Source organism: Corvus hawaiiensis, chromosome 5 (assembly GCF_020740725.1).
Source record: "Corvus hawaiiensis isolate bCorHaw1 chromosome 5, bCorHaw1.pri.cur, whole genome shotgun sequence".
In the NCBI taxonomy this organism is placed as follows: Eukaryota; Metazoa; Chordata; class Aves; order Passeriformes; family Corvidae; genus Corvus; species Corvus hawaiiensis.
This window is the reverse complement of record NC_063217.1, coordinates 45400514-45418867: the sequence shown is the minus strand read 5'-3', so window position 1 is coordinate 45418867 and position 18354 is coordinate 45400514. Positions and strand designations below refer to the sequence as shown.

Sequence of the window (18354 nt, the reverse complement as noted above, 5' to 3'; positions counted from 1 at the left end):
CTAAGAGACAGCGCATCAGTTACTGTCCATAAAGTGTTCCAAGGTTCCTGAAGGAAATCTAGTACACCATGAGGATATTGCATGGCATTTTCTTTAATACTGAAAATGACAAATTAAGAGGAACCCTAGATTGCAGAGCTTTTAAAAAATCTTGTAAAACCAGACTTTTGCCAAAAATACACATATGCTTTAAATAAGTTTTACACTGCAAAGCCAAACTGCATATGCACACACCCATAACAATTGGAGATAGATCTATACAAAGTCATCTTTTTCAACCTGAATAAATCCATTGCTCAGACTGCCAAAGATATCTCTTGAAAATTAAACATCAGACCTATATAAACATAGGATTGACTTAGAAGTGATGAGAAATTACCATAAATATTTACTCAGTTTTATGTGCCTCCCAAGTGTGGAGCTTGAAGGTACATTTTTCCACATTTTCAGGATATGCAGTCACAAGCACTAGAAACATGCTACTTACAAAACAAAAGCTGTCTTTCCTACAAATTAATTTGGTTCTGCCAGTCAAAATTTTAAAAATACTTTAAATATGTTGAAATTCCTTCAAAATCCTAAAACTTAATAAAAGATCCTATGGGGTCAGGGTAAATATTTTGACACCCTAACATATTCACAGAAACAGAACTTTGCAAAGCATATCAACATGGACACTCGGTAAGGAAATATAGAGCGACAGGGAGTATCCAGAATATTTCAAGTCTGGAAAACTTTCAAGGGAAGTCGGTGGAAAGTGCTTCATGAAAAGAATCAATACACATGGAAAATCTAGGGTTACTGAACCCAAGCACTTCGCACTTTTGTCTTTACTGACCCCTCTGCCACCTTGTCTAACTCTGTAAGAGCCACAGTGGCCACTTTGTTACCCTTTTTGTTTGGGACAGACATACTGGGCCAATAAACCACTCAAAAAACAGTCTTGGCAGGTTTTGTCTCCTTAACTTCTCTAAAAAGATTACAGTGACTAACACAAAACAGCTGGCTGGGAAAGATTATTATTCAAAAAGATTAATTGTCCAAAAGATTAATTAACTTGAACCCAGATTTCACTCCTTTCCATGTAACTTATGCAGGCAAATGACTGGAGTTCTGCGATGTCAGTGCACGTTGAGATACACTCATGGGCAAAGCATTGTTTATGGTTATCTCTTGTCTTGTCTGACATCGCACCATTGCCAGGATTGCCCTCCGAAACCTGCAAAGGGCAAGAAAGGGAAAACAGAAAGATCATTAGCAGGAGAACCAAATAGAAGGAAAAATTTGGTAAGATGGTCTTAACTATTACAATAGTTTTCAATTTTAGTAGAATGCACTTAATAAAAAACCATGTACTTGGAATTCAAAAGGACCTGGGTCTTTTCCACTTCCAGGTACAAGAATGTCTTTCATTTCTAATTTCATTTCTTCAACAGGGATTGCAGCAGCTTTTGTTTATCCCAGGAGACAGTACAGCCACAACAAAGATGAACTGAATGGGAAGAAACCCAGATGTTATTCCATCGACTCAGCAGGATCAGGTATGTTCACCTAGGCAGAGATCACAGGCTCTGCTTGAAGGTTGGTAGCAGAGACAGGAAGAATGCCTCTTTGCAAAACACAGTCCTCAGTCAGAGGCACTGGCTTGATTAGGGCATTTGTTATGCTTGCTCAAATCAGAATAGGCTTAACCTATTTACTTCCATGAAAAGGGTCAATCCATCCTAATCAGTCAGAATAAGATACATCCCAAATAAAAACCAAGAAAATCGACACAAGTTACACGTCACTAAGATGCACACACTTTGGCCACAGTCATTAAAACCAGTTTACTACTGATGCAACCCAAATTCCATACTGAGAAAATGCAAATAGGACTTTCAAAAGCTATGTTAATGTCTCAAATACATGTATCCATTCTGTATGTTTTGATGATGATTAAAACAATTTATTTCAGGCTTTCCTGTCCAAAAAGTCATCTTGGTAAATTAACTGTGGTGTACCCTTTGCTCTTTGCTAATCAGCTTGCCATATTTTACAGGAGATCCTTCAATGTTCAGATGATATGCTAAAATCATGAAATGGACCGGTACTAAATTCGGAACACTTACTTTTTGTTTGCAATGACATAAATGCAGGGATTATAGAATGTGGAAGATTTTGCAAAGAGAGGAGCTATGATGGCCATTGCAGGAGAAATTTTCTTTGGGTCTCCAAAGGAAGACCACAAACACACAATGGAATATGGAGACCATGCCACCAAGAACATTAAAATCATCACAACAGACATCTGTAAAACAAGAGGAACAGACACATAACTAGTATTACCTCAGGATGAAGACCTCACAACAAAACCTCATAATAAAGCACATGCACCTTGGTGAAAATAGAGCTATCCTGAATGAAATAATACATAAACAAGCATATCTGACACATTTTGACAGTTTACACTGAAATCTCACTTTGGGGATTTAATAGCACACCTCACTGCCATGTGTTTGGCATGGTGTCATTTCATTACATACAATATTCCTTCAAAGTCAGCACTACTCATTATGTTAAATCTGTCCATCGAGAGTTTAAATTACTGGAGAGGACTTCACACATGAATTATGACCGCCATAACAAGTCACTCTGGGATGCTCTTACAAACAATAAATATGAACAGAGACAAAAATTTAAGCCACATATTTAATTAGGCCTTAATAAAAATGTTTCATAAGGCTTAATTATGGTACCATTAAATAAAAGAAAGTAAATGTTCTAGGACATATAGTTAAGGAATCCAGAAGTGTCTTCTTGGTTTAATGAAGCATTATAGACATGTTCAAGTAGCATACAGAGGAGGTATCTGAGCAGTCATGTCTTCTCTGCCTGCCTGCCAGAGAGAACAACCTGGGCATGTTGGGGCTCACGCCCCAGGACATGCCATGCCACAGCCAGACCTGGACAGTGACAAACTGGGGGTAGTGAAAGTAGGAGAGGTATCAACTGAGACAGACTTTTCTGGCTTCTGTCAGGGACATGAATCAGTGGCGGAAACTGGGATGGAAATCCCAAATGAATCAAGAGGACAAAACAAAGCACTGGAAAACCAACCAAAACTGCAGGGCTGCATACACAAAGGATTCCCCAGTGCTGCTCACTACACCCCTAGTTAGTCTTTCAGAGATGAACACAATGAGAAGAAGTAAACAGCTGCTTTGTATGAGCTGCTCTAGAGCACAACCAACACACAAGCAGTGACTGTCACAGAAGATCCCTGTTTAAATGCAAACACAATACCAAACACAATATCAAAATGTAAGAAAGAACCCGTTCATTTAGAAGTTTGGTGCATAGAAAACTGAGAGGATGCTAATTTGCAAAAAGCAGTTCTAAAGAAGGATATTGTTTAACTCCAAAACATTACTTTTTTTCTCTCCTTTTTAATTGTAATTTAGTGTCTTCAACTGCAAAATAGAAAAAATGCGTTTTCTTAATAAACATGAGTCTAAATTTTTAACTGAATCCTCAGTTTCAAGTATTCTGAAAGTTCTTCACAAAAATAAGACACTCAAATTAGTCTTTTTAGGTAAAAATACTATTCTTCAGAACTTAGCAATGAGAAAGTTTTCCAAGGAATGCTGTTTTCACTGGTAAGTAATTCAAAAACATAGGTACATACTCTTCTGTCCAATTCTCTCTCACTTTTTCATCATGCCCAATCATAAATCACATCTTTACACAAAATCAAAGGAGCTGGTGAACTTCAAGATTTCTCAAGGACTTTTATACATTAAAAGAATGTCAACCTTCCAGGCAGGATATATCATTTCATGCCATAACTCACATTTGCTACTGCTTACATAAGAGATAAGCTCAACAGACCGAAAAGAACAAGGGATTGGAGCTGGAAATGCACTCTCCTTCCTAGGCCATGAGTTCAAATGAGACTTGACCAATGCATTTCAGACCAGACATAGCTGTGAACCAAGCACAAAGCCTAAGAACTCTGCAGACACAGAGTAAAAGCTCTCCTAGAGCACCTCAGAGGTACATTTCTAGGTAATGACAGAGGAGAGAGGCAAGGAAAATTCACAGTGTTCCCAGCCTTCAAAGCAGCTGTTCATCTGGAAAGAGTATCAGACCAAAATTAAACAATCTAGTGTGATAAGTCAAGCCAAGAGTTTTCACCAAGGCTCAGTATCAGCTAATATTTAGTATGAAAGAAAAAGGGGAATGTAGGAAACCAAAATCCTTAAAAGGTTGCACCGTTCCTTTGCCATTAGGACTTTAACACAAAAGAACTTGCTTAAAACAAAACATGCACTCATTTACCTTTGTCACATCTACTTGGTCAGACCAATCTATGTTAATACTCTCCAGGCAGTTACTGCTGGCACATTGTTTCATCGTCCGGGAAACATTGTAATAACAGTAAAACATGACTGTTAAGGGTACAACAAAATTAACAGCAATTACACTCATTGTGTAGGAAATAAAGGACCTGATAAGACAGAAAAACAAAACAGAGTAACTTACAAATAGCCATCCAGGAAAAGTTACCAAAGAATCTGGTATTTTGATTTGATTATGAGATTTTACAACAAGCTCTAAAATAAAATGGAAATTTTTCTTTAGCTTTTTTTTTTTTTTTATCAGAAACTACAAGTATTTCAGTTTTGAAGCATGGCTCAGTTCCTATGGGTTTTTTTCTAGACTTGCTCTATGTTATTTCTATTGTTTTAAATTATTTTTAAAAATTTTGCTACATACTTCAGAAAGAAGTTATGCTCATACAGTGGTGAATTAAACAATCTTAGACTTCTGTGAGCTAGCAAAGTTAAAAGAAAGCGTGAGGGGGAATCTTACGCATCATTTTTCCTCCAATTTACTGTGCACGTTGCTCCAGTGGGATCTGGAGCGTAGCTGGCCCAGCCTGCAATAGGCATGGAAGCCCAGAAGACTGCATTTATCCAAGCAGCAAGGATGAGAGCGGCATAGCTACGGGTGGTCATTCTTCTTCCTGCGGCCAAGCACAGACAGTCACAAACGGTTCTCATCTGCTGCTTCCTTCCAGTGACAAACTTGAGTGACAAACTTGAGTGACAAGTGGCTTCCAGCAAGCACATGATGGGTTAATAAAGACCCTTTCCAAGGCTTGCACTCCCAAACACTGTAGCACCCCTGTTTCATTCTGCTGACTGACATCTCAGTCCTTGCAGCCTTTAAAGCCACTTGAACACCATCAGCCATTCCAGCTCCCAGCAGACAGGCAATACCTGATCCCAACCCCACGCCAAAAGCTTATTATGCAACAGTGCATTCAAGTACATCCTTGGAAGATTGCAGGGGAGGAATTAACTGTTACAACACAGCTGTAACAGAGGAGAGAAAAACACCCAGGGTGGTGTTAACACAGCAACAGAGGCACACACCTGCTTGACACAGGTCAACACCTCACACAGCCAGAGGCTTTTTGTGTGCTTCTCTGTATGGATGTGACCCTCTAAAGACTGAAAATAGCCATGAAAACACAATTTATAAACAGAGTAACAGCCTAATGATTAAGTTTTCACTTTAATGAGCAGCATGCCAACTAGATAATTTACTAAACCAAGTACTGTATGTTCAAGTTATGCCCAGTGCTGTAATTATGGAGTCATTCATGAGAAAACAATACAATCAAATCAGACTTTTATTCCTCCCAATAGGGACTGATTTTTGACCCTAAGTACAGTACCTATATTAGGCCTGCAGATGGTCAGGTAACGGTCAACTGCAACAACAGTCAGCAAACCAATACTTGCCATCCCAAAAAAGATATTTAAGGCAGCATAGATCTGAAATGAAAATAAACAAACAAGAAAATCATTTCTGAGAAATCTTCCAAATGTACAAGAACGAATCTGTGTACTGAATCAACAGAATTCAGCTGGAGCTGTCTTCCATAAGCAAGGTCCTGAAGGAACTAATTCAATGCAGGCAATTTGAAGCTGCCTCATTAAAAAGCAAACATTTCAAAAGCACATGCTTGCATGCACATTAGAAATCATAAAGACAATAGTCTCAAAATAAAAGAAACACTGTCCTTCAATAAGGAAATTTTGAAGTTCAGAGTTTGGAGGGGTTTATTTCATATTTTCAATACATGAAATATTGGAAACCTGAAGAGGATTTGGTCTCACATTTAGCAAATGTGAGGTTCTGAATTATCACTCTCTCATCTGTTGTATAACTACACTTATTTCACAGCTATGGCCCGCTGCTTTACCTCCTCAGGCTCCATTTTTATGTGTGTCAGATCTTTTGCACAGAGTGACACATGCTGCAATCCCAGCATGCTCCAAATGCATCTGCCCCATCATCCCATGGGAAGCCTGACCATGAAGGATGACTGGGAGGGCTCTGTTACCACTGGCACCCCAGAAACACAGAGCACTGAGCCAGAGCACACAGCACAAGCAGTTATGCTAGAGCCACATGGCATTCAGCCATCTCAGATCACAGGATTCATTTGGTTTAGGTTGACATGAGTTGTGCTTCAAGTGGTTTTAACTCTCAAAGCCTTGGTAGTGAGATCTCACATCAAAATGAACACACCACAAGACGATCCAGATCCAAAGATGTTAGAAGTGAGGCTGACTGCCAAACCGTGTCTGAATTATGAGCTTGAAGTAACTGTCTACTGAGGCAAGTGATGTCAGATTGTGATAAGCATCCGTTATAGAAATGTCCAAAATGTTTGCCTTATGACACATTTTCAGTATATCGCTTCACATTACTACTCATTTTCCCAGGCACTTAAACCCAACAGTCTATCAATAATGTAAATTAAAATCACTGTACACAGTGAGCAAAGGCCACCATCTCTCTGCTATGGAAGTGTATGTTTTTCAGTCAGTCTATTCTTAAAAATAGACAGCTATTAAAATTAGGCTAAATCTTTAATGGAGACCAAGAGCTTTAGAGGCCTTTGCTTTGGATATCCTATTAGTTCCATCCAAAAAGGGCATGCAGTTGCCAAGCAGAACTCACCAAGATCTGTCAAGCTCATCATCAAATCAGCAGCCACAATCAAAGTCTTTAACTATCAGCTAAGTCATAAAATGTGCATGTGCTATGATAACCATCTTCATTTCAGGATTTGATTTTGTAAGCCTTCTTAAAGCTACTTTAAAAAGTCTAGTTGACAGATATAAGGTTACACTTCAATGTTTTCAGATTGTAAATATATGCTTAAAGCGAAATTCACATGAAATACTGTCTCCAGGTATTGCTGACATCACAGAACATCAGCTTCAGGTCCAAAGTCGAATTCTGCATCTCCTCTTTATCTCTTAAAATAACATGAGCTAGAGCCATTACTTATTTCTCAGTTTGCTTTTAAGTACTCAAAACATTCTCTTTAACTGAATTGCAATACCTGGCATCCAGTATATCCAAATTTCCAGCTTCCATGCAGGTCTGAGGCAGCAGACATGGGGTATCCAATGCCACTAACACCAATGTCAGTAAAAGCCAAGTTGATAATAATTGTGTTGGTTGCTGTCCGAAGGTCTTTGTACTTAACAAAGATGCCTAACACAACAATGTTACTGAAAATGCTTATCACTCCTGTAAAAACACAAAAAGGAAAACTTTACAAAAGATACACACCAGCCAGTAATACACAGGCAGAATAAATGCAGCCTATTGTAATATGTAAGTCCCAAACAAGCTTTATTTTCAGTCAAGTGCAATTTTGCAAAGAGGATAGACACCAGAAAAGGAGAAAAAAGCTTTTCCAATTAGGCAGCTTTCACCTGGATTCAGTAAGTGCCAACACTGGAGCATTTGCCACACCTGGGACTTTCAATGCAATGACAAGCATAGCAGAAATTCAAATGCATCTAGGATTACACTTCAAACACTCCAGCCACCAAGTACAGTGCTGACCTCCATGGTAAAGAAGAATGCGAGCTGGTGACAGGCAACAGAACAGTGTTGGAAAAAAAACTTATGCACCTGATCTAGCAGAAGGCCCCAGCCAATACCTGAGGGTTTCCATTCTGGGCCGATAGTTTCCACTGTTCATTCAGACAATAACCCTGGGCAAAAGGGATACAGAAACTTTGACTTTGATATCACTATTCTAAACAGACTTGGAAGTCCACATTCGGTATGACAGTCATTCACTCAAGCTCCTTACAGAATTATTCCTCAGATCTGTGATGACAAAAACTGTAGTGTTTCAATTCATAGATGAAACTTATAAAATATAAACAAAGCAAAACAAACAAAAAGCCAAACCAAAAATGTCTGCTCTCTGCTCATGAGGTCCCAAAGCTTTGCCAGCATCAGAGTTGTTTCAGGTTGCTGCAAATTGTATTTTCTAAGCCTTGTCAAGCAGTCTGGATGATTTGCACAGAAGCATGGCCTGCACCAGAGCCATCTCCTCCACATGACAAGCTTTAGGGCTGTGTCACAGCCACGGGAAAAGTCCAGCTCTGCTCTGAACTTGCTCCTGCCTCACTAACCCATGTGTTTTCATCCTTTTTGGTCTGGCTTGACTCAGCATCTGAAATCTATTATCAGGCAACCCAAGTAATTGCCAGGACTCAAAGAGTTGGAACAAACTAAAGCTAAGATGTACACTCTCCTCCCTTCACATCCGATCCCTCTGAACTTTGCTTTGGACTTAAAGCTCCTCAAGATGCCCAGGACATTCTTCAGGACATTGTGCATCAGGAAGCTTTTTCTGATCCTGGTGTCCTCCTTATCCTTCTTTTCTCCAGCTATTCCCCTTTCCTAGCCAAATCCTACTACTCACTCTTGGAGTGAGTTTACATGGCATTCCTAAAAATAATTTTTTTTGTTGTTGTGGTGGTTTTATTTTCTTCAGACTCCAGCCTATTGTAGAGGTATCCAGAGCAAACTCACCTTCCAAACTTCCATTAACCCACTATTAACACAAACTATCAATAAACAGTTAGCAAGGTTAAAAACTCCACCTTGCACCTCAGCAGAGACAAGACTTACAGCCCTTATCAATATAAGGGAGAATTCAAATGTTCAAGCAAAGACAGACATTAAAAAAGTAACTTGCGAGTAATAAGAGGAATTTATAAGTTTTTCATAGATTCCTTAGTCTGGCACAGCTGCTACAGTATCACTGAACCAAATCCTAAACTTACAAACATTTGTATAGCCTGGGCACTTTAAACTACAAGTGGATAGTGGAATTTTTTTTGGTAAAAAACCACATTATCCATGGAAATGCCCCTCAGAATTTTTGGTTTGGCTTTTTGCTTGTTTTGCTTTGTTTATATAAATTTCACCTATGAATTGAAACACTACAGTTTTTGTCATCACAGATCTGAGGAATAATTCTGTAAGGAGCTTGAGTGAATGACTATCATACCGAATGTGGACTTCCACAAGCAGAACCCTCTTCCTTCAGTCACCCTGATATCTTTTTTGTTATACCTAGAACTCACATAAGGATTTTCACTGCAACATTTTATTAAACTGATCCATCTCCTACATTAAAGAAATTCTCTTATCATATTCAGTAATTTTAAAATCAAATGAGGCAAAATCATAATTAACCCTCGGCTATCTCACTTTTAACACTGCCAGGGATGTCTGTTCTCAGGTGCAGGTTTCCTGCTGGAGGTCCAACATCTTTTGGCCACACAGATGCCATCAGCTATCATATTCATATATTCACACATTTCAGGAATGACACTGATCCTATGTGCTCCTAAAATTATCAAAAACAAGGAGCTGAGGATATGATCTGAAATGAACACCATATCAAAAAAACCATGTGCAGTGCCAGTTCTGTCAGCTCTCCTGTTGACAGATAGCATGTCATCTCTTGGGAGAGAGGTGGCAAAAGAGAATTACAAGTTTAATAATACAGGCTTCTTATGAGGCATGTTTTAACAGATATTACAGCTACCAAGAATGAAATCAGACATACAACAGGACTGTAAACTCATATCCTCAGGGTGAAGGAAAGATCCTTCTAGACGCACTTAAATTTAATAATTCAGAGTCCAGTCTTAAATTTAAGGGGGGGGGAGGGGAGGCAACAAAAAACAGGGAAGAAAAAGTGGAACCTATATTCATTAAAAATGTTAGTATCACTAAAATAAAGTAATAATAGAGCAAAAAAAAAAGAATGTTTTGAAGAACAAAAGATAAGACAGAAGAGGGATTCCATCTTGAACAAACTGAGAAAAAAAGATGTAGAAACAAGAAATGCTCTTTTTTCTGTTTCTGAGGATCAGGTCAAGCAGATGAACAAAGTTTCTCCAGGCAGCAGTTAAGCAGTGGCCATTAAAAGGGCAACAAAGCTGGTTGAAGTGCTGGAGCACAAATCTTATGAGGAGTGGCTGAGGGAGCCGGGGTTGTTCAGCCTGGAGAAAATGAGGCTCAGGGGTGACCTTATTGTTCTCTACAACCACCTGAAAGGAGAGTGTAGCCAGGTGGGGGTCGGTCTCTTTTCCCAAGGAACAAGAGACAGGGTGAGAGGAAACGGTCTCAAGTTGCACCAGGGAAGAGTACTTCTGGGTATTAGGAAAAATTTCTTCACTGGAAGGGTTATCAAGCATTGGAACAGGCTGCCCAGGAAAGTGGATGAGTTGCCATCCCTTGGAATGTGCAGATATGGTGCTTAGGGACATAGCATAGAGTTGGACATGGCAATGTTGGGTAGTAGCATCAAAATAAAAAAAAAAAATCAGGTACATGTATAATATGGAATTTACCTTTCCAGCAAGCATTTTAAAATGATACCAGAGCATTTCACCACCATAAGCAGAAAGACATCCACGAGGCAGCATAGCTTGCTGCAGCCTGAGTACCCCTGTTGTCATCACAAAAATGAATACACTGACCAGTGTAATGCTTAACAATTACTTCCTTCTCAGAAAACAAGAGAGAAACACTTAAACCTTTTGAAGAGTGGCATAATGATGAACACTGTACCCAGACTTCATTCTTATTCTTATACATCTGCTTATTAACAAGGCTTAAATCTTCCAGATGTGAAATTTGCTGCAGTAAGGCAAAGCAATCAATCATACTTTCAAATATTTTATGGACTTCATTGTCAAAAACATTTCTCATTAAGAAAGTAAAGATTTACTAGACTCCCCCAACTCTAATTAGAAATAAAAAATGAAAGAAAACTAAAACCACAAAGTAATACAACTTCTTTTTTTTTTTTTTTTCCCCCAAGACATATAATTTCCATGCAAGATTAAGGAAGAAGAGCTGGGTTGATTCTGGCTAGTTCCATTGATACCTTATGATCACCAATGATAGCTTTGATCCCGAACACCAGCTGGTCAAAACTATCTGAAAATATCACCTTGTTACATACAACATAATCAATTTTAATAAAAATAATAGGTATACCTAGGCTTGCAATACTTGACCACTATCTCTAAAGCTTCTTAAGAAGCTTACTGATCAGTGTAGCTGTTCTATTAATTTCTTTAAAGACCTTAAATAAATTATTGTCTTTGCATCCAAAAATACCCACTTTTCCAGAACAGCAATTTGATACTCACCACTTCAGACATGTATGTTAAATAAACTGTGACCACCGGCGATACTATTTCATATAAATGTAAAATACATTAATATTTTAAAGTATTTTAAAATCTAACTACAACATGGAAAAAATTGTGGTACAGTCAATGAATAAAGACAAAACAGATTTGATTTTCCATAATAAAGGTATAAAAGGCCTGTTTTTAAACACAGTAGGTTTCAGTTTTGGTTAGGTGGATATTTCATTACTATGGCACTCAATGCTTCAGAAAAGCACTACTGAAGCACTTGTGGTTATACAATGAGGAAGTGTTTAAGGGAGAAAAAAAATAATTCTATAATCATTCAAGTTTAGGCAAAGACCACTGCAGTCACAGGGAACAAACACGAAGTGAAGCCTCACAGCGTGCTTTTCTAACACGTGTCATTGGTGAAAAATACAGCTGCAACTGGAATCTGCTCTTCTCTGATTAATGACCAGCTCCCTCCCTCTAAGTCACATTCCAACCCTTCCCCTTACATCCCCCTAACAGACACCCGCTCACATGCTCAGACTACACATATATTACTACAAACATGTAGCCCACGAGAAATCTGAAGATAGCTTCGAGCACATCACAGAAAAATGCAAGATGTGACAGCTATGACCTATTTTTATCTCTTCTGCAAGCTGGCAGAAATTAATTCTCACTCTCTTCTATAATTACACATCAGCAAAATGTATTTTTTGAGACACAACGCTGCCTTCAAATATAGAGCAGAAAACTTAGATGTTTCTGCACACTTCAGATGTTTCTGCACATTTCAGTCAGGCAGCTGATTGCTAACTTGCCAGTAAATATGGGGAAAAGCCATCAGACAGCTGTCTAATACAAAATGAAATACCAAAATACCATCACTGTTACTATACAAAATGAGCATTCAGATCTATAAGTTCTATTTTAAAAAGCTACGCAACAATTTGCCAATGCCCATACCTGCTGTTATTAAGTAAGCTGCAACTATGTTGTGCTCAGTCTGCGTGAAGGCTGAATGAGCTTCATTGTCACTTTCTGAGGAATTGGATGAGTCATTCCAATGCATTTTCGACAAAAGAGTGTCGTCTATCTTCTGCAACAATTCATCAAGAAGACGAAACTCTACAAAACCCTGTCAGGCAAATTCTTTCATTATTCAATAGACTCACTGAACAATTAAAAGAAGGGGGGTAGGGAGGAGTTCCCCCTGCCATTGACAGCTTCCAAGCATGATTTAATTGGACTAAAGTTGAAAGAAGTTTATGCAGTTTATGCAGGAGATTGTTAATTAAAACAAAGAGCAGCACAGAACTGAGTAAATTTTGAACAGTATGCTTAAACTTCATTCTTACTGCTAATGAGATTAACTGTCACATGCCCCCAAACTTTTTCCCCTCAAACCTCTTGTGCAATGCTCTGGAAACCTCAACAAAAGTTGACTCAGTTCAATCAATCATCAGCCTGGCTTGGAACTAATTCCCATCATCATGCAGAGTGCAAAAACCTGCAGTTCAACATGAATAGACAAATGTCAGCTTCCTTAAAAACAGGATACATTTACTCTAAAGCCCATCCCTTCAAATCTTTACAGACCTACTTCTTCAAGATTCTTTGTTTGAGTTAAACTCTCCGATAAAGACACAAGAAAAACACATTCCAGTATTTTTCAAAGTGAAGCAGCATGACTTTCAGAAAGCTCAGTCGCTACATTTCTAAAACAGCCTGGTCTATAGAAAATGGCTGTTGAATATGCCTTAAAAGCCTGAACATCTTCCCTCTCCTAAACACAATACTTGTCAGCTTACTTCGGGCAAATTTTCCAAAGCATGTTGCTGGGCAGGAAATTACTGGGCATTTTTCAAAGACCTGAGCTGCAAAAGCTCATGTTTTCTTCCCTTCAGGGATGAAGTACCAGCACACCAAAGTACAGATCTTTTTAAAAACCCTGCATAAACATTAGCTGCAATAAGCCCTTGCCCAAAGAGTTTATACGCAGTATCAGAAAGCAGCTGCTTCCTCTCACTCCTGCTTCATACCGTTTTTGCCTTCAGTCAGTATTCATACTGGGTATAAAAGTGACAAGGATAAGCAGCAGTGGTTTTTCAGCTGTAAGTGGTTCATAGGTAGGTCAAGCAGGTCCCAGGCTAGGGCTGTGCCTTCTGAGCAGCAATAGGAGTGCAGTGACACAAAAATACAGTCATCCCATACAAAGTATACGTGAAGACCTCTCTCTTCTCTAACCTGTGAAACACTCATAGAGCATTCCCTCCCACTCCTCAGCTCACCAAAACAGATATCCTGCATCTTTCACCCATTTGAATATAATGGTAAGAAAATTCTTATATAAAACTTGTGCAGTCACAATATTTAGTCATCATTACTACACACGATCTCGAGTCACAGTGCCACGAGCAAACGTTTTCTTTAATGCCCCACATCTACACTCACAGCTCTGGGTATTTGTATTATTACAGTATTTTTCCTGTCAGAAGAGGATTAGGCAGGAACAGGGTGGAAGGGTTCTGAAAGGAAAGATGACCTGTTTGGCAATGAAGCCACTTTCCTCGTGCAACACTGTCCTGCCCTGAAAGATAAAGGCATGGCAATAATTTGATATCTTTGCTTTCCTCCTCTGACACTTTGGCAAGATTTTCAAAAGCACCTCAGATATTGCACCTTCCAAAGAAGTCAGAGCTTGCAATGCTGAATGTCTCAGAAAAGCAAACCATTACTATTTTTACTCAGATAGGATTCCAGATGTACAGTAGCAATTAACAAAAGAAATTTTATACTTGTTGATTAAAATGCAACTTTCCAGTATGTGCAGTCCCTCCTATGTACCACCACATTGTCTCTTCTTAAATTTGACTTATTTTACAGCAACTGGAATTGACAAAAAAAAAAGGCAAAACTAAAGGCAGACATCATCAAAATATTTTTTTTCTGCAACACTGTAGTTCATAAAATAAAGCCAAAAAGATAAAACAAGAAATTAAACATTGAAGTATACAAATAGTCCAGGAAGATGGAACCACAGCTTCTAAGCCAGATAAAATACGTCTTACCACATTGCTTATTAATACTGGTATAAGAATATAAAATCCAAAACCTCAGGCTGTTTTTCTCCTCCAATAACACAGTATTACTGGTGTCAGAGGGGCACTTTATAAAGCCAGGTGATGCTTTTCCTTCCCACTTGTCCCAGATCAGTAGCAAAATGCAACTTCTATTGAAACCCATTCTTCAGTTCGCATGTATCTCTATATGTATGTGGGGCAATGCAAGCTGCTTTCAGTTATGTCTAAAATATATACCAATGCACGAATGATGTGGGTACAGAAATGTACCTTTTGCATTAAAAATAAATAAAAAACCCAAAACCACCCCCAAATCTCTTCCTTTCCTATTTCCAGCAGTAACCCCGCTACAAACCCACGGCAAACCCAAACCCCTCCCACGTTTATTACGGCCCCCACCGCTGGAGGGCTCTCTAAGGCAAAACGTCCCTTTAATCTTTTCCCAAACGGAGGCTTGGGAATGGTTCGAACCCCAGGGAAAACAAATTAATAATTTACCTCTTTCTCCTCGTTCACAGAGACTTTTACTAGATTTAAACTGTTGCTTAGAAAAGTTTCGCTCTATAGAGATTTTCAGCTGACAGAAGAAAAAGCCCTGAAAAATGTGTGACTCTACAAAGATTTTTACTTGCCTTACATCACACAATAGCTATGCTTTTTTTTTTTTAATAAACAATACTTTTTCTTGCCAAGACAATGCTTTACACAACTGCAAATTACTTTGCACCAGTACGTGTGTGACGGTCCAGCATTTCTTCAGGCAAACACGCACATCTACGAATCAGTGCCAGAGAAAATCCTTCCTGTTCTACATCTGCCAGTGCTGCACACTTACATTAGAATATCCCAATTATTTTCCACACTTCATCAAATTTCTCTGACAAAGTAACACAGAAAATCTATTAACTACATTAAGTACACTGAGCCATCCTATCCCAGCAACTGCAGAAAACACAAGGAAAATAAACAACTCTGCAAGGAATGCAGGGGCACTACAGCCATTCTCAAAAGGTAACAAGTTAAGCTTTATAATACACCTCCACATATTACCCCCTGTTTAATGAGGATTTAGATCCCAAATAGAAAAAAATATAAACCCAAAATTTTGCTGTGGCATGGGCAAAAGGCTCCAGGTCTTCTAAATACTTGTAAGCAACCTGATCCTAGTGATGTACCAGGTGTCAGTTTCAAAATCAGCTGGAAGTCAGAGCCCACACCCGGGCCAAACACTGCCACGGTAATGGAGGAGGACACAGGTAGGTGACACCAGTACCACTGTGCACTGTGGGGTGCTCTGAAGCCTACCTGAGCTTCAGAGGAATATTCTAGGACAGCAACCCCCCTTGTGCTGCTGGAGCAGGTAGCAGGTGAGAAGCTATTTAGATGGTCCAGCTATTTGCTCCAAAGGCTGCCAGTAAGGAGAATACAGGGAACACCAAACTGTCATCAAGAGTCTACACTAACCCCTTACCCCCACTCCCCTCACTGCAGACAGCACTGTGACCTTTCTTCCCTAGACACTACAACTACTTGAAATTTGCCATTTCTGCCAACATACCTATTTCTGTCATGGTACCTGTGAGCCCCTTTCCTATTCTCTGCAGCAGCAGCACAGAGTATCTGTAATTACACACATAAATAAAACTGCAACATTTCACTTACTAGGATTGGGAGCACCATGACAGACTCACAGATAGAATTTGAATTAAAAGTTCAAGACTGAGAGAAAGATGTCATATAAAATTAGAAAACATCTTAGCTCATTACAGCATTACACTGCAGACAAGACATCTTAAGTTTTTTTGAGGCTGAGTTTTCATCTATAACAGTCAGCACCTTACTTATATTAAGAGGGCAGGGTCACACCATTGCACAGAGAAAACAAGGCAGAACAGGGACTGAATGTGCCTTGCAAATATCACCCTTCCCCAGAATGAAGGAAAAAAACCACATTATTGTATGGCAAACACATCCAGACAGTTTCCTCATGTTCTTCCATCCTAAGAATATCCTACAATCTCCGTGGAGATCTAAGACTACAAATTTTCTCTGGATATTTGCATAAAATCCATCCAGCACTGTTTGTATGCATAGGCCATGCCATAATGCTCCTCGCGCATTTCTCCACTGGGACTGAAATCCCTTCCCTACAGCCAAGAGGCCGATCTTTCCTCCAGAGCTGCAATGGACATTGCTGTTTAGGTCCTCTGCACACAGAGGTCAAAGCCCTTGCTTTGGCCAGGCAGTGCCTTAGGCTGACTCACTGCTCCATCTGCTGAGAGACTCAGCACACACATCTGCTCCTGGGCTGCCAGGCGGCACTGCCTGCAGCCAAACGCCGCCTGTCACACCATGCAACTTCCAGGTCATGGCAGGAGCCTCCTGACACCCTGGTGAAAAGCATGTCCCTAAAAAATAGCAAACAGCAGCAGGAATTTGAGTGTAAGAGTGAGGACTGTGTCATGTTAGCCTTCCAAAGACAGAACAATAAGGAAAGAAGATCCAAGCCAGCTGCCCACTACTGAAACATCAGTGAAGAAACACAGCACAGCAGAGGATCCAGCCGCAAACATGACAGAAGCACTGACATTGCAGCTGCACTTGGGTCATGCTGTTCAGCTGCAATGTGGAATGCACAAAATGCAATTACTTGCACAGAATTTAGATAAAAGGCAATTTTAAGTCAAAGCCCTGAGGCACTATGGCCTAGCAACACATAGCAAAACAAGCCTAATCATTCTCAGAGTTCTGAATTTAACTGACCTGGTTAAAGCTAGGCCTGTAGCAATATCAGGAAAAAACTGGAATCCCTCACTTCCTGAATGTACTGGGGTTAACAGTAGACTCAGCTTCTTCTCACAAAAGCAGACCTAGCAGAAATTCAGTGTTCTGTGTTTTGTTTTCTTAAGCTGAAGAACATTTTTATCTGTTATCCCATGCAGCATCTATTCACATTAAAGTGAATTCTTAAACTTTTGTTTTCCTCTCTTTCAAGTTTTGTTTCAGAGATTATTAAAAGTAATGGTCACATTGGTTAAGACATCCAGTAACAGTCCAATCCTGGTACTGAAAAATTACCTGTTGCCTTTTGTTAAGCAGAAGGCTAACATAATTAATCAGTTACTACATTCATCAATTAGTGTTAACAGTGCAATCAGTTCTGAAAGGAACTTGTTTCACCTTGAACAAGATGTTCAAAATACTTGCACATACGTTATTCTACACATCCCTTTTCAAAAGTGCTTGGTAGAAGAGTCTATGAACAGATTCCTGGCTCCAGCTGAAATTCAGAGATGTTCTAGTTTTCACCTATTTTATTTCCAAAGCTCCAGAGTACAGAGGCACCCTGGTCTCCTCCATCCTTAGGAAGGCACAGTCACTATCTTTTCAACAACCCTCATTATGCACCCATTTAAAGAGACCAAATACTCATGCAGACTTTTTCATGCCTTTCTAAGCAACACATAAACTGAAAGCATTGTGTGCAGAGGAGCCCTATGATGGGCTATTTACTCTAACCCTACACAAGCCCAGAGCACCACAGAGGTACAGCACCAGGACATCAAAACCTCAAGAGGAACAGGCTAAGGGGGGATGCAGGGCCAGTTAAAAACCCTTAGCATTTTAATATCAGTGTAATTAGATACCATTAGATGACTGACGTATAGTATTAACCTTGTCTTGTTCATTAGACAGCAGCTTCAAAGAAGACTGTGTCTTAATGCCTTCGG

At 39.4% G+C, this 18354-nt stretch overlaps 1 protein-coding gene across 1 annotated transcript; it reads right to left on the bottom strand.

The window, feature by feature from the left end:
• Nucleotides 1–75: 75 nt before the first annotated feature.
• RRH (retinal pigment epithelium-derived rhodopsin homolog) lies at nucleotides 76–18344 on the bottom strand. The gene is made up of 7 exons (XM_048304955.1): nucleotides 12507–18344; nucleotides 7409–7599; nucleotides 5726–5825; nucleotides 4855–5008; nucleotides 4321–4489; nucleotides 2112–2290; nucleotides 76–1219 (listed from the first exon to the last, which is right to left on the bottom strand). Exons 1-7 carry the CDS (start codon nucleotides 12610–12612, stop codon nucleotides 1090–1092), a joined length of 1029 nt encoding a protein of 342 aa, XP_048160912.1. The 5' UTR covers nucleotides 12613–18344; the 3' UTR covers nucleotides 76–1089.
• Nucleotides 18345–18354: the final 10 nt, after the last annotated feature.

Excerpts from the sequence above, each read along its gene's own strand:
- RRH (XM_048304955.1), bottom strand. The coding sequence starts at position 12,612 with ATGCATTGGAATGACTCATCCAATTCCTCAGAAAGTGACAATGAAGCT. Across the intron at positions 5,826-7,408 it reads TTGGATATACTGGATGCCAG|ATCTATGCTGCCTTAAATAT; the intron begins GTATTGCAATTC and ends TTTTCATTTCAG. Across the intron at positions 2,291-4,320 it reads ACCAAGTAGATGTGACAAAG|ATGTCTGTTGTGATGATTTT; the intron begins GTAAATGAGTGC and ends CTTGTTTTACAG.